At 46.5% G+C, this 14,005-nt stretch overlaps 1 protein-coding gene across 4 annotated transcripts in view; it reads right to left on the bottom strand.

Annotated features, from left to right (window-relative positions):
• Positions 1–1,067: 1,067 nt before the first annotated feature.
• The window catches only part of Catsper1 (cation channel sperm associated 1), a 15,189-nt gene continuing 2,251 nt past the window's right edge, over positions 1,068–14,005 (bottom strand). The window contains exons 2-13 of one of the 4 annotated variants that reach the window (XM_010635919.2): positions 13,197–13,406; positions 12,325–12,438; positions 12,019–12,169; positions 11,597–11,688; positions 11,340–11,480; positions 11,157–11,220; positions 10,938–11,010; positions 10,782–10,842; positions 8,776–8,845; positions 5,823–5,946; positions 4,568–4,661; positions 1,068–2,063 (exon numbers count right to left, since the gene is read on the bottom strand). In XM_010635919.2, the coding sequence (XP_010634221.1) occupies positions 2,035–2,063; positions 4,568–4,661; positions 5,823–5,946; positions 8,776–8,845; positions 10,782–10,842; positions 10,938–11,010; positions 11,157–11,220; positions 11,340–11,480; positions 11,597–11,688; positions 12,019–12,169; positions 12,325–12,438; positions 13,197–13,406 (1,223 nt within the window). In that variant the 3' untranslated portion in view covers positions 1,068–2,034. Of the gene's footprint in view, positions 2,064–4,567; positions 4,849–5,540; positions 5,697–5,822; positions 5,947–8,775; positions 8,846–10,781; positions 10,843–10,937; positions 11,011–11,156; positions 11,221–11,339; positions 11,481–11,596; positions 11,689–12,018; positions 12,170–12,324; positions 12,439–13,196; positions 13,407–14,005 lie in introns of those variants that run through there. The other 3 variants (XM_010635921.2, XM_010635922.2, XM_010635923.2) reach the window with 3 other exon arrangements.

Here is a 14,005-nt window from a genome sequence, read left to right as displayed (position 1 = left end):
GCAGCTCCCCTTTTATAGGTTTTACAGCCATGATCTGATCTCATTCAGATGGTTACATTTCATTTCCTCAGTTCATATTACCCACGTATAAATTACGGTAACAAGACAATTAACTTTAACCCAGACATAACAATTCCTTGTAGTTGGGGAGTTTACCTCAAGATTCATCTAGCTATCTATTCTAGTGCACAGGAAGCGGGTATTCAAGGATAGGGATGAGGCCAGATGTCCCATTTCATGGTCAATGCCTCCATCGTCTGTCTATTTTGAACTCAACAAAGTAGATTGCTGTCAGAGACAGCAAAAGTCATTTTACGTTTTTCTAACATTTTGTAGGTTTTTAGATTATTTACAAAAGTTTTTTGTATCCCCCCCCCTTTTGGCTAACTCCTTACTCCTTGTTGAATTTATACCAATTATATCTAATGGGTAGCTGAGTAAGTGGTACATAGTAAGCTTTATTGGCTCTAAGGGCAGGTCACTCATGATGCCAATTGCCTGATAAGACATCATGGTGAGTGGGGCACAAGTCCAGCAGAGACTAATTCCTGGTCTGCTGTAGCAGCAGTGAATGAGTTCCATCAATTAAATCCATCATATCTATTCCTATATAATTCTTTGGATGTTCTTTTAAGATATTTTGTATTTCCTGCAGCACAGGAGTTTTTGTTTTTCTGTTTCTGGAAAAAAAGAAAAACATCTGGGGGATTCTTCCAGACCTTTTAAATCTGTAGAATCCATCTTTTTAAACTCTGAGGCCCATGTCTAGCAGTTGACTGATATCCAATATAAACATGAAAAATTATTGCCTGTAGCTGGCTTGCTTTCCAAGGCCAAGCTATATACATTTTTAAAGGGTTATATTGTCCCTTTTTGCAGTTATCACAATTGCCAGTACTTCTGATCACAGTAGAACTGTTTAACGATATTGAGTTTTATCTGAACAATACATCTTTTTTGTGTGTAAATCCCCCACATTGAAGTATGGTACCAGAGTTTCCATGATGTTCTTGTGGGCAGGCATTAAAAAGAAGTGTGAGGGGATGTCCTTCCAGTTCCCATTTGACAATTTTAAAGGTCACATTTTAAAATCAAATTTATCATTGTTAGGCTTACAAACTCTTAATTCAAAACCAAAACAATGCATAACCGCTTGACACAATTAAAGAGTCCATAATATCTTGATTGCAATCCTCATTTTTCGGCCGTATCTGGACTCACCAGCTTCCGGTGTGGTGAGAGCAGGGCTTTGAGTACGCTGTCTCCTGGAGTTGAAGTCCGTGAAGTTCTCTGGATAAGCTTGTTTCACTCTAGAGTGGTGAATCCACAGCGGACTTCAGCCACCTTGACAGCTGTGGGAGTAACTATAAGTACCTCATGTGGTCCTTTTTATATAAGTTGCAAAGGGGTCTTTTTCCAATTTTTAACATAAACTCAGTCCCCCAGTTTTGTCAGGTGGGCAGGGTCAGCACAGGGAGGACCTCTTTATCTGAGTGTTTTATAGCAGCTACGGGCCTTTGTATCTCCAGCTGAAGTCTCTGTTTAGCTGCCTTTTTGGCTTCTATATGTGCCTTAGCAGTGCCTTTTGCTATTTCAGCTTTTCCTTTTTGGTGTCCAGAGCAATGCATCACTGCTACTTTATCAGGTTCCCACACTGCTGCCAATAACTGTATTATTTCCTGTTTATTTTTAATCTGTTTGTCCTCCACTGTGAGAAGATCATGTCCTTTATATAGTATACCATGAATATGTAGGGTAGCAAAGGCTTAACAGAAGTCTGTATAAACATTTACCCTCTTTCCCTTTCGCACATTGGAGAGCCTGTATGAGCGCCCATAGCTCCACTCGCTGAGCCAACCATCCAGTAGGGAGGGGTCTTGTTTGGACCACTTCATCTTGAGTCATCACTGCATAGCCAGCATAGTGTACCCCATTTTCCATGAAGCTGCTCTCACACATGAACAGGATGAAATCAGCGTCAGGCAGTGGTTTTCTGCAGATCCGGGTAACTCGAGAACAACTCATTGGTGAAGCTTAGGCAGTCGTGGTCAGGGGGTCAGGTTCTGAGGGCAAAAAGGTGGTGGGAATCGAGGTTTTAACTGGGAAAAAACATAGACAGGGGTTCTCACAGATAAGGGCCTGATATTATGTGACTGTATTATTTGAGAGCCACTGATGTCTCTGTTATTCAACAGTTCTAGAAAGGCATGGGGAACCTGAAAAGTCCATTCCAGTCCTAAAGTTAGCTTGTCAGCTTCCTTAATTAGCATAACTGCAGCTGCCAGAGCTCACAGAAAGGCGGCCACCCCCTTTAATAACTCTTTGTTTTTCCATAGAAAATATTATATATATATATATTTTTTGTTTGTTTGTTTCCAGCTTTAACTGAGTTTATTGGTACATTTTAGGTATACAGTACAGTTGCATTCATTGTTGGGATCTTGTACCTTTACATGACAAGTCTTGGTTCTCATTTTTTCCCCTTACCCCTGCCCTCCCTTCACACCCTCCTCCCCTCCCCATCTACAAACACTTTATTTCCATCTTTTCATTTTGAAAATGACCATCATAAACATATCACAATATCATATTTAGAATTTAACCCTTTGATGATAACCAGTGTAAACATTTTATAACAACATATTTAAGTAATATTCATTGATTTGTAAGTGTGTTTATGCCTGTAAATGCAATCTTTTATAAGTAACTTGAAACCAACAAGCAAACATATATATTTCCTTGATAAATCACTTCTGCATACCTTCTTGATATACCTAGGCCTTCTGGTCTTGTATATCTCTCTTTATCCTTCTCACAAGACAAACATACAAAATCCTTTTATATCAAAAGTATATTTCTTTTACTTACAGCCTTCTTTTTTTTTTTTTAAGACAGGGTCTCACTATGTAGTTGAGACTGACCTGGAACTCACTATGTAGCTCAGGCTGGTCTCGAACTCACAGCGATCCTCCTGCCTCAGCCTCCCAGTGCTGGGATTACAGGCATGCGCCACTGCGCCCAGCTACAGCCTTCTTAGTATATAACAAACCTCTTCAGCTGTTAAAATTTTAAAGTGTCCCTTTTTTTCCTTCTGTTTTCAGATTGTTACATTTTAAAATTTGACTGGCTGCCAATAGAACAGTATTAACCTTGAGTTCTTCACCAACAAAGTGCAGAAAAGAGCAAGTTAACCCTATAATCACAATTTAAGAATTTGCAGTGCACAAGAAAAAAATTGTAAGCACATCAATCAAACATCATCTCCAATTGAAACAAAGATACATTTATCAATTAGTTAAAATTTGTAGCTTGATTTCTCTTGTAAAATCTCTTGATGTCTGATTGCAGTTGCAGTTTCTCTGGCTTTGTTTTGGATTCCAGACCTTTGCAGGAAGCATCAGGCTGATAACACAGCGCTGGCTTTTAGGATCTTAAAGCCTGGAGTGTTTTTACTTTCTATTTTGCTGTATACTTTTCAGAGCTTTCCTAACTGTTTTCAATGCATTACTTATTTTCTCATTTTAGTTCTTTCCAAGCTGAGTGCAAGCCCTGCTTAACTCTTTGAGCCTGACCATGGCACTAAAGCCAAGTGGTTCTTTTTATGTTTTTGCCCCCACCTCTTTCGCACCTGTGATCTTAGCAACTCAAGTGGAGAGGGAGGCAGCTTGACCTCCTCCAAAGGGGAAGCACTGGGATTTGCCTGTAAGGATGTCACATTTTCTGAGAGAGGCAAGTCCACCGTGTGAAAAACAGCAGATTTGGCAAGCAGTTGTTCTAAGACCAAAACTAAACAGTTCTCATAAGCAGCTGATTGTTGCAGAGCAGAAGCTTGAGCAGCTCTGGGGCTGGGTTGTTCAGGCCACAAAATGTAACACACAAGGCTCCAAGTTGTCAAAGTCTCAGTTAAAAACAAAGGGAGATGACTTTTCTTTTGTCTAGAGTTCTCTGGGAGCTAAGACTGGCTTAGCTGAGGCTAGGATTGTTTGATATTCCCTTGTCCAGTGACACAGGACAAAGGGTAGGTATCACTCACATGTTTGCTGGTCTGGCCATGGGGTCTCTCAACCACTATCAGCCACATCAGAACTAAGGGACACTGTCCCATTAGTGTTCTGTTTTGTTTAGACTTTAGCCATGGAATCAAGGAAACAGGCCACACTCAAGCTCCACAACTTGGGGAGGGATCTTTAAGCATAAACGTCCCCTCCCTTTGTCTTAGTGCACAGATGAGGCTACCAATTGTTTTTGTAGCTTGTTCCACTCACTCTCCTAACTGAATCTCTTTCACACACGCAATCACACAAGAAGTTAACATATTCCCTCCCTGGGACCCCTTACAAAGCACAATACAAAGCACAATAACAAATTGAGGGCAATCAAAACCCTCACAAATGGCGAAGAGTGTAGGATGATTAGGCCTGCACTCTGTCCCAAATTGAGGATATAAATCCTCACAAACGGCCTAGAAGGGAGGGTAATCAGGCCTCCAACCTGTATTCTGCCCAAATGTTCAATTAAGAACCAAAACAAAAGGAAAACAAACTAGGGATTGCCCAGGGAATCTCACCATTCAGACAGATGATTTCTTCACTTGCCTTCTTTCTGCTGTCTCTGTTCTCCGGGTTCGAGTGATCTGCTGCTGGTAAGTTGGCCTCCGAGTGCTAGAAAGGGAACCCAGGAAATCCTGAGGAGCACCTCTCTTCCCTTCTGAGGAGGCAGATGGCCGCTCCCTCTGGTGGGATTCGGGTTGAAGCCCAATATGGGCCATGCGAGTTAACCCTTTCCTTCTCAGCCAATGCACCAAATGTTGTGGAAGGAATTGGCAAGGGACACGCACATAAAGAAGAGCTAAATGGAAGTAAAATTAAAAGTTTGTTTTGTCAGAAAAGGGCCAATCACTGGCACTGCCTTTTTGAATACGACTGACACTTTTCTTACAAATGAACTTTTTTTAAAACTTCCATTCACCTTATCTCTATGTGCATGTCACTTGCCAGTTCCTTCTGCAACATTGGAACTTAGTGGTTCCCCAGCCCATGATAACCTGAGCTGTTCCAGTCTGTCTTCTATCTTTCTTTCTCTATCTCTTTTTCTTTTCTTTTCTTTCTTGGGTACCAGGGATTATACTCTTCATTTTGTTATTTTTCACATGACCCCTGAGCCAGAAGGGTTTTCTCCCCTAAGTAGGGTACTGCCCACAGCCCCTCCTCCCCAGCACCACCAGTTATTGAGCCAAGCACATTTTTTGCATTACTTCTCTGGCTGCTGCTAATGCACTGTGGGTCTGAGAATAGTCCAAGAGGGGACAGGAACAGCGTCTTGTGCATGAAAACCATACACAGCTTCCCCTACCCTATGTTTTAGCCCAGCCAGTGAAGACATATGGCCATCTGGTTTGTTTGTGTTTTATTTTTTAAATTTTGAGATGGGGTCTTACTAAGTTACTAAGTCGTCCAGGCTGGTCCTGAACTTTCAATCCTCCTGCCTCAGCCTCCTAGAGTGTTGGAATTACAAGCATGTACCACCATAGCAGTTTCCATCTGGGGTTTTAAGACTTTATTGCGACCCCAGCCCAGCAAGGGCCCAAACAATCCAATAGAGCTGGGGGACTTGTCCAGACCCACCGTGGTGGGCAGCTTGGCAGAGGCTCATGTCTACACCTGATGCTGGTCTCCAGTGTCACTTCTTGAAGTCCTCTGGTGGGAAGAGGAATGTGAATAAGCCAGTGCCAGCCCTTGCCAATGCCTGGTGACTGTTACCCATTGTGATTTCTGGGCAAGGGCCCCCAAGGTCTTTTCTCCCTTCTCCTCCCTGCATCCTACCTGGTTCACTTCAAATGTGGTGTCAACAATCTCATCAATGACACGCGCTGCAGAAGAGAACTTCTTCCGGTGATGGTCCAATCTAGCCACCAGCTTCAGGAATTGGGCCTGGACCTTCCACTGCCTATGGGGAGTGGGGTGTGCAAAGGCAAGGGTTGGGCTTGCTGGCCTCATGTGACTTCTGGGTCCCCCAGAGCCCTCCACATGGTTCTTCTTGCCAGTCTTCCCCGGAAACTTATCCTAGACCTCCATTTCCAACGTGTCTCCTTTTCAACACCTCAAAGAAGTCCCCCATGTCTGCTTGAATGATGGAGGCTTCTGGCATTTGTTTACCCTCCCACCCAGCCATTCCTCCACTTACCCATCCACAAGCTCATCTGCTTGTCCCCTTATCTGGCCCAAGCCTCTGCACTGACCCATTCAACAGTGTCCCCATTCAGTCATCCTCCCACCCATCCCACCGCCCATTCACCGTCACCTGCCTCTCTACCCACTCACCCTTCTCTCCACCCACCAAGCATCATCTACACCTTGACCGCGCTGCACTAAACACCCACCCGTGCACCCATTCCTCACCCACACTTTTGTTGACCCCTTGGTTCTTATTAATCCCCCCAACACAGTAGAAAAGATAAGGAAGGTGCTCCAAAGATGGAGAGATGAACAGGAAATAGACTTTAAAAGCCCTTAGAGTTGAAAAAAAAATGAAAAAAGAAAATAAAAAAGCCCTTAGAGCCAGACAACCAACACCTGTGATTCTTGCAAACACGAGGTACTGAGGGCCTACAGGAGGGAAACCTCAGCCAGTGCTTCCAGGGAGAACATTATTGAGCTGAGCTCAGGAGGGTTTGCCATGCCTGAGCACAGCTCCCGAGGACAAAAACCACAGGGAGCAGAGCTGTGGGCCTGGAGCAGCTTGGAAGGCATCCAGGGAGTGTCAAAGCAAGGAGCCGGAGAGGGGGAGCATTTAAACCTGGGGGAGGGGAGTAGGGAAAATGAAAACTACACTGAAAGACTACTCTTAGCAGAGAGACCAGTGGGGATGGCATCCCCAAGAAAACAGGGCAGACACGCCAAGAGCCAGACCACGGTGGGGGCCCGGGCCTTGAGGATGAACAGAATGCTCAGTGAGGTGACGTGAGCTGGGACTGGAACTGACTATTCCTGGTCACCTGAGCCTGGCATCAGAATCCAGGCAGAGAAAGCAAAGCAGGCAAAGGCCTGGAAGTAGAGATGTATGTGCCATGCTCGGAAAGAGTGTGGACAAAGAAAGGGCAGCAGTGGCTGCGATGATGTGAGCGAGGCCAGCGCGGGCCTGACCACGCAGGACCCCGAAGCCTGGCCCGCAGAGCTGGGACTGTTGTGCAGAGCCGAGCCCAGAGGAGGGCAGCCCTTAGGCCTGCCCGGCCTGCTGGTGTGCAGCGAGGCTGGAGTGCCTTGAGTGGAAGAAGCTTTCAGACAGAAGGATCCCAGGGGTGCCTAGCCTGAGGCCCAGGAAACAGGAACTCGTGCCAAGGACCCACTCCCAACACGAGTCTCATGGAGGCTGACTGTCTGGCCACCAGACCTCTACCCACACAGTCCTTCCCGCCCTCGTCATCCGTCTGCCTAGCAAAAGTCTGTTCAGTCTCCATGGCCCATGACGGGTCCTTAGAGGTGGGACCCCCAGGGGCAGGGATGGGGTCACTGTCCTCTTTGTGTTCCTGGGGTGCTCAGTGAGCATGGCCATGACAAGAGTCAAAATGCTTCTCGAGTAGAGAGAGCAGAGTCCCTATCCCTGGGGTGGTCTGCATGGTGCAGCAACTCTAGGTGAGCAGCGGTCGCTCATGGTCTCTGCATCTCATCTGTAACAGGCAGATAAGGCTTGGCCTGAAGAAGTACAGTGGGCAACAGAAGCATGGCATCTCTGCCTTCATTTTATATCTGTCTCCTTTATTACCCTAAATCCCTGGGTCAGATCTCTGCTCATCTCTGCCTGTAGACGTGTTAATTGGTTATCCACACAGTGTCTGTCTAAACACTGCTAATACAAGGTTGATTAGCCCTAAATCTACCTGCCCTTATCTCCTCTCCCTTGAAGGCTAAAGACAGCAAGACAATAGCAACTGATTCTTAGAATTTGTAGGGACATCCAATTGCCAGTTTTCACAATGTCTAGTTCTGTCCCTCCCCCCATCAATGCCTAGAGGTCTGTAGTCATTGTCCTAAACCGGCAGTCACCTCGGATTATAAGAAAAGCAGACCCTTAAAGATCACAACGTGATGAGGTCACCTCCCCAAGAAGCAACAATTATCCCAGGATGAGAACCTAGGTTGCTGCTCAAATTGGCCTCTCAAATGATGATGGCTGAGGTAAGGATCTGACATAACAAACTGCTAGACTGGACTAGGATTACTGATGCTGCCAGCTCTGCAAATCCTAGCTCTGCAAACCCCCAGCCCTTGCTTTTTATACCACTTTGTAGTAAACCTCAATGCATCTGTCAGTCTCTGGAAGCCAGATCTTGAAGTTCTTTATCTGTTTTCTCGGCATGGCCATGCTGATTAAGACTCCATTTCTGGGCTGAGGAGTTAGCTCAGTTGTTTCACTGCCTACCTTGCAAGCAGAAGGTCCTAAGTTCGATCCCCAATACCAAAAAAAAAAATAAAAAATAAATAAAAAAAATAACAAACAAACAAAATCCAAAAAGCAAAATTCCGTTTCTGCCCTTCATCGCTCATCTCTCACAGTGGCATTTTGGAACAGAAAGCCAGGTAAGCTTGCTCCACTGGGACCCCAGGGGGACCTGGAGCTTTTGCCCTGAAGTTCTATAATACAGTCATGGTCTTGGAAGTAAGCCTTATCACTCCATTCAGAGAGGCAGCAACACACCTCTCCCTCCCAGCCAGCCAGCCCGCTACTGTGCCCAGACCTCTTAACGTAGACCTGAGGCCTCCCTCCCTGCATCCTCACGTCTCAGTCATTGTCCCAAGCTTCTTCATGAACTGCATGTTGTCCTCCTCACTCTTTACCTCCTCGGGCTCTGGATGGAGAAAAAGGGGATAAGGGTGGGGTGGGAAGATGCCCAGATTTGGAGGGAGCAGAGGAACCCCACTGTCACGAGGTACAGAGAAGGCTTAAGAGACTTTCATTCGATGAGGTGCTTCTTTGGGCATGGAGTATATAGTGGTTTTGTTTGTTTATTTTCTGCCCAGCATCCATTCTCTTTTTATTTATTCATCATGATTATTATTATTTGATGGGGTGCTGAGGCTGGAACCCAAGACTTTCTCGCTTGGCAAGTGCTCCACCACTGAGCCATAACCCATCCTCATTCCCTCTTCTAGTAAGAGTACCAGTTTGCTGCTTGTGCAGGCCTATGCCTATAATCCCAGAACTGAGAGAGGCTGAGGCAGGAGGATTGAAAGTTCAACTCCTGCTTGGCCAATTTAACAAGACCTTGTCAAGAAAGAAAGAAAGAAAGAAAGAGAAAAAGATGAGATAGAAAGAAAAAATAAATAAAAGTCTGGGGATGTAGCTCAGTAGTAGTAGAGCACCCCTGTGTTCTATCCCCAATACTGGAAATAAAACAAAATAACAATAACAAGCACCCAGAAGACGTGTCCTAGTTTTCCTGAGGAGCTGCCCCTACCACTGTTTGGTTCATGTTGTTTAGCTGGGGTTGGTCTTTTCCCAAGGTCTCAGGATACGTAGTTGTGGAGTCACAGCCCACAGTGATTTATTCAAAACCACACAAGTAATTTGTTTCATCAGAACAAAGGAGGCCAATAGCTGGGAGTTTGTTGGGACTGCTGGGAGAAGAGGAACAGTTTCTCCTGAGAGGGTTAGGGATGGCTAAAATGTAAGGACCTGGGACTAGAGTTACAAGTGACCATTTTACCACCACACAAGGAGAGAATTAGTCTAAAACAAAACCACTCAGAGGACTACAGAAAGAAATATAGAAGAGACTATATCCTGATCATTATTTGAGTCTCGGATCCAGTCATTCCAGAAAGCTCATACACCTCTAATGTGCTAAGTAATGAGGACCAATTAATTTCTTCTTTTGCTTAAGTTATTTAGTATTGTTCTTTTTTATATTTATTTATTTATTTGTTGTACTGAGGATCGAACTCAGGACCTTGTACTTTTGAGGAAAGCAGCAGCACACTGAGCTAAATCCCCAGCCCTTTGTACTGTTCTTGATGGAAAGTGTCCATGAGGGTCCCCTGCTGATCTTAGAATGGGATTCTGGAACTGAGATTCTAAGGTCCTGGTGATCTTTAAGTCAAAAGCAAACCATCTGGTTCAAAATTGGTGCATCCTAGCTGGGCGTGGTGGCGCACACCTATAATCCCAGCACTCAGGAGGCTGAGGCAGGAGAATCACTGTGAGTTCTAGACCAGCTTGGGCTACGTAGTGAGTTCCAGGTCAGTCTCAACTACATAATGAGACCCTGTCTCAAAAAAAAAAAAAAACAAAACCCACAAAAAACAAAAAACAAAAACAAAAAAAAACCCCAAACAACAACAACAACAACAACAACAACAAAAACAAAATTGGTGCATCCTGAAAGCCATGTGTGAGAAAAGAACCATACATACAGGGAACTTCATTCTTATAGACTCTCTGTCTGTGTCAAGTGACTCTGGACAAGTACATGTAACCTTGACTAAACCACAAAGTCAGTCAAAATCATCCCATGGAAGATAAGCTGCTGTGAAATTAATATATTACTGACAGAAATGGTTTAATAAATCATAATTTGGCGAACCGGTTGTTTTGCAAGTGGGTCTTTCAAGAATTAATGATGAACTTAACTGGCTTTTGGAGGACGGTTGTGGACTCCTTTGAATCAAAGTTCTAAGCGCTGAAAGTCTTCCATCATCTCAGGTTCGAGAGCGCTAAGACTGGGCCTGTGAGTTTGTGTCTGGCTGTGAAGGAGGCTGGGTGGAAGGAGGTGGGAGGCCCCATACCTGCTTGGTTAAGCTCCGTTAGGGAGTCATCCAGCAGCTTCTCATGGATCCAGGCGGTCGCCTGGGGAGAAGAGGCCTCAGTCCAGCTGGAGTCACCTGTCCCCATGGCTGGAGCACCCTGGGCCCACCTGTTTCCTTGTTCACCCCATTTGATACCTCCTGCTTCACTTTTTCTTCGTCTCTGAGCAGGGCCATCTGGAAGTTATCCACCAGGACAGCGGTCAACAGGCTGGGTGAGGGGACAATGAGGTGCACTTAAGGAGGAGGCCAGAGGAGAGGCCCCAGCACCCTCTAGAGTTCAGCACGGCATGACAGGGTTCCCAGGGGCTGGATGGGGAGCAAGGTGGAGGCCAGGCAGCACAGCAGGGTCCTCACTTGAGGAAGATGATGTTTTGGATGAAGATGTAGATCATGAGAAAGGGGATGATATACCAGGCGCCTGGGGGAGGGCAGAGAGGTGGTCAAGCCAGGCAGCTACCTCCCACCCCCACTTCACCCCTGCTGTCCTTCTACAACCACATCACAGGCGGGGTCTCCGAGGCCCTGCCCTCGGCCCACCCTGGGCTCGGCTGTCCATGTAGATGAGGGACCAGTCATCCAACGTGAGCACAGTGAAGAGGGTGAACATAGTGGTGAAGAAGTTCTCGAAACGCCAGGGATCTGATCTTCGGAACAGTATCAGGATCATAGAGAAGAACACTAGCTGTTCAGGAACAAAGCAGGCTCCAGTCCCCTGCCCCTGTTTCCCTCTCCTGGGCTAGCCCTCCCCTCCCCCTCCCCCCATTACCCTGTCCCAGCCTCATGGCACAGGATACAGAGGCAGGAAAATATGAGGATGAAGATAGTTATGATGGACAGCAAGGAGCCGACCAGGGTCCCTGTCACTTCTTTGAGGCTGGTGAGGATTCTGTGAATAGAGGTAGAGAGGAGACTGAATCAGGGTGCGCCGGGCAAGGTTCTGTGCCCAGCAGCCAGAGCTGGCTAAAAACACGCAGCGGTGTGGGTGGGATGGTATCCTTGATTTGCCAAGCGACTTGGGTGAGTCCTGGCATTTCTCTGGAACATAAAGAGATGGATCCTGACAACAGATCCCAGAGGAACACTTTCCAAACAGGCTGCAGCCACCCCTTCTCTCCCCCTTGAGCAGGTCACAGCAGATCCCTTGGGAATCCAGGTCTGTGTCCCCTCTTCCTTTAGGCCTCCCCACACCAGAACAAGCAGCCATGACCATGCCGACCTGAGCCTCCGCACGATCCGGATGGCCCTCAGAGCCCTCATGATCTTTAAGACCTTGAGAATCCGAAAGAGGCTGTGGTTGTAGAAGGAGAACAGGGAGTTGACTTGCATAAGTGAGAAGTCCAGCACAGACATGATCATGACGAAAAAGTCTGAGGGTAGAGGGTGTGTGAGCAGGGATGCGACTGCTGGGCCCTAGGCCGAGACCCATGGGCTCCCAGAACCAACTCCCAATCCCTGCCCTTTTCCATCCTCAGCTCCTCCCGGGCAGTTCAGGGCAACCCACCCCAACCCCATTTTCACCCACCCAGATTGTTCCAGGGATCGTAAAAATACTCCAGGTCCAGGGAAATAATCTTGAGCAGGGCTTCTATTATGTAGATGCTGAGGAAAATGCAGTCAAAGGCCATGAAGTACCACTCTGAGGGAACACCAGGAACTCACTCAGGACCATCACTACCAACCTCCCAAGTCCCTCCCTCTCCCGCTCACCAGAGACTTCACACAAGCCCAAATACCCAGGCTCTCCCTGGTTCTGCCCTACGTGGCTCTGTGACTCAACCCCTCTGAGCTCAGTTTTCTTGTCTGTGAGATGACTATAACAGTCCATTTGACATTTGAATGTGTATTTAAACACATTTAAAGCCTTTTACTTGGGTGAGTCCTGGCTTAGCAAAGAGTCTGGGACAATAAATATGTGGCAAGTCCTTTCCTTTATTCTGACCCACCGTATTTTATTTCTTTTCGGTACCAGAGATCGAACTCAGGACCTTGATCTTGACAGGCAGGAGGTGGCACCACTGAGATAAATCCCCAGACCAGACCCACTGTATTTTAGCATCCAGCTTCTCCAGCTTTCTACTCTCACCCCTCTGGGGACTCCTTCTCCGGGTTCCCTGACCCTTCTAACAAACCAAGGGTTCTTGGTACCTGTCACACCTTCAGCAGCACATTTAAAGTTGAAGCGCCACCTGGTGGGTGATTGTGAACGGCATCGCCTAAAGTCCTGAGTGAGTCTGGCTGACCTAACAATATTTCTCTGTGGCTACTCTACTGACCCTGGGAAATGTCATCAACTTCCAGGAGTGAAGATCAAGTGAACCAAGGTGTATAAATCTCCTGGCATGGGATCAGGACGAAGGAGACCCTAGAGCTGCATCAGGGCCCCTTGGTTCTTACCACCCCTGATCTTGACTTCTGCAAAGGTCTGGGCCATAAGCATAATGATGTTGAGAAAGACGATGAGGAAGATGAAGGTTTCGAAGAACAGGGACTGTGTCAGACTCCTGATAATTATCCAGGGGCCCCAAAGGAGATTTCTTAATTTCTCACACAACCGCTGGAAGATGTTCATAGTGTGCTTCTTGTGGGCCCGCTGGCCTCGGCCCCCTGTAAGGTGATCAAAAAGTCACATCTGTGCAGGCAGAAAGTGGGGGGTTCTCAGGCACCCTCACAACTGGATCAGGGCTCATTATTATCCCTAACTGTTGCCCAGTATCTAATGTGCCTGTACAGTAGTGCTGGTTTGGGGGCCAGTCCCGACCTCTTCTTCCCGGGGGCTAACTTGCTTAAAATCTGGAGCTGGCTTGAGTGGATCACGAGGGCTCCTTCCACTACACTCCCGTGTCATTTTTGTCCACATGGAACTTATTTATGGGAAACCCAACCCTCTTCTCTACTCCATCCTCATGGTGCACTTCTCATTTTCCCTGTAAGATCCTGCTGAAACTTCTCTCCTTCTGGCTGCTCTTTCTGTGCCTATCCAGTAAGATATTTAATCCTCTCTCCTTGTGCATGAGATGGTTGCCATTTTTGCTGAACCCCTAGGAGGCAACTCTGGGAGATTGTTAGTTAACAGCCAAGGTCCTTCCCTGCCCTCAAATAAGGTATTCATAGGACTGGGGATTTAGCTCAGTGGTTCTGCTGCCTGCCTTGCAAGCACAGGGGCCCGAGTTCAATCTCTGGTACCAAAAAGAAAAAAAAAAAAA

The sequence above is a fragment of the Fukomys damarensis genome, unplaced genomic scaffold (genome assembly GCF_012274545.1).
Source record: "Fukomys damarensis isolate Sample0158 unplaced genomic scaffold, DMR_v1.0_HiC HiC_scaffold_27, whole genome shotgun sequence".
NCBI lineage: Eukaryota > Metazoa > Chordata > Mammalia > Rodentia > Bathyergidae > Fukomys > Fukomys damarensis.
Note: the sequence above shows the minus strand (reverse complement) of the source record. Positions and strands in the feature narration are given on the sequence as shown.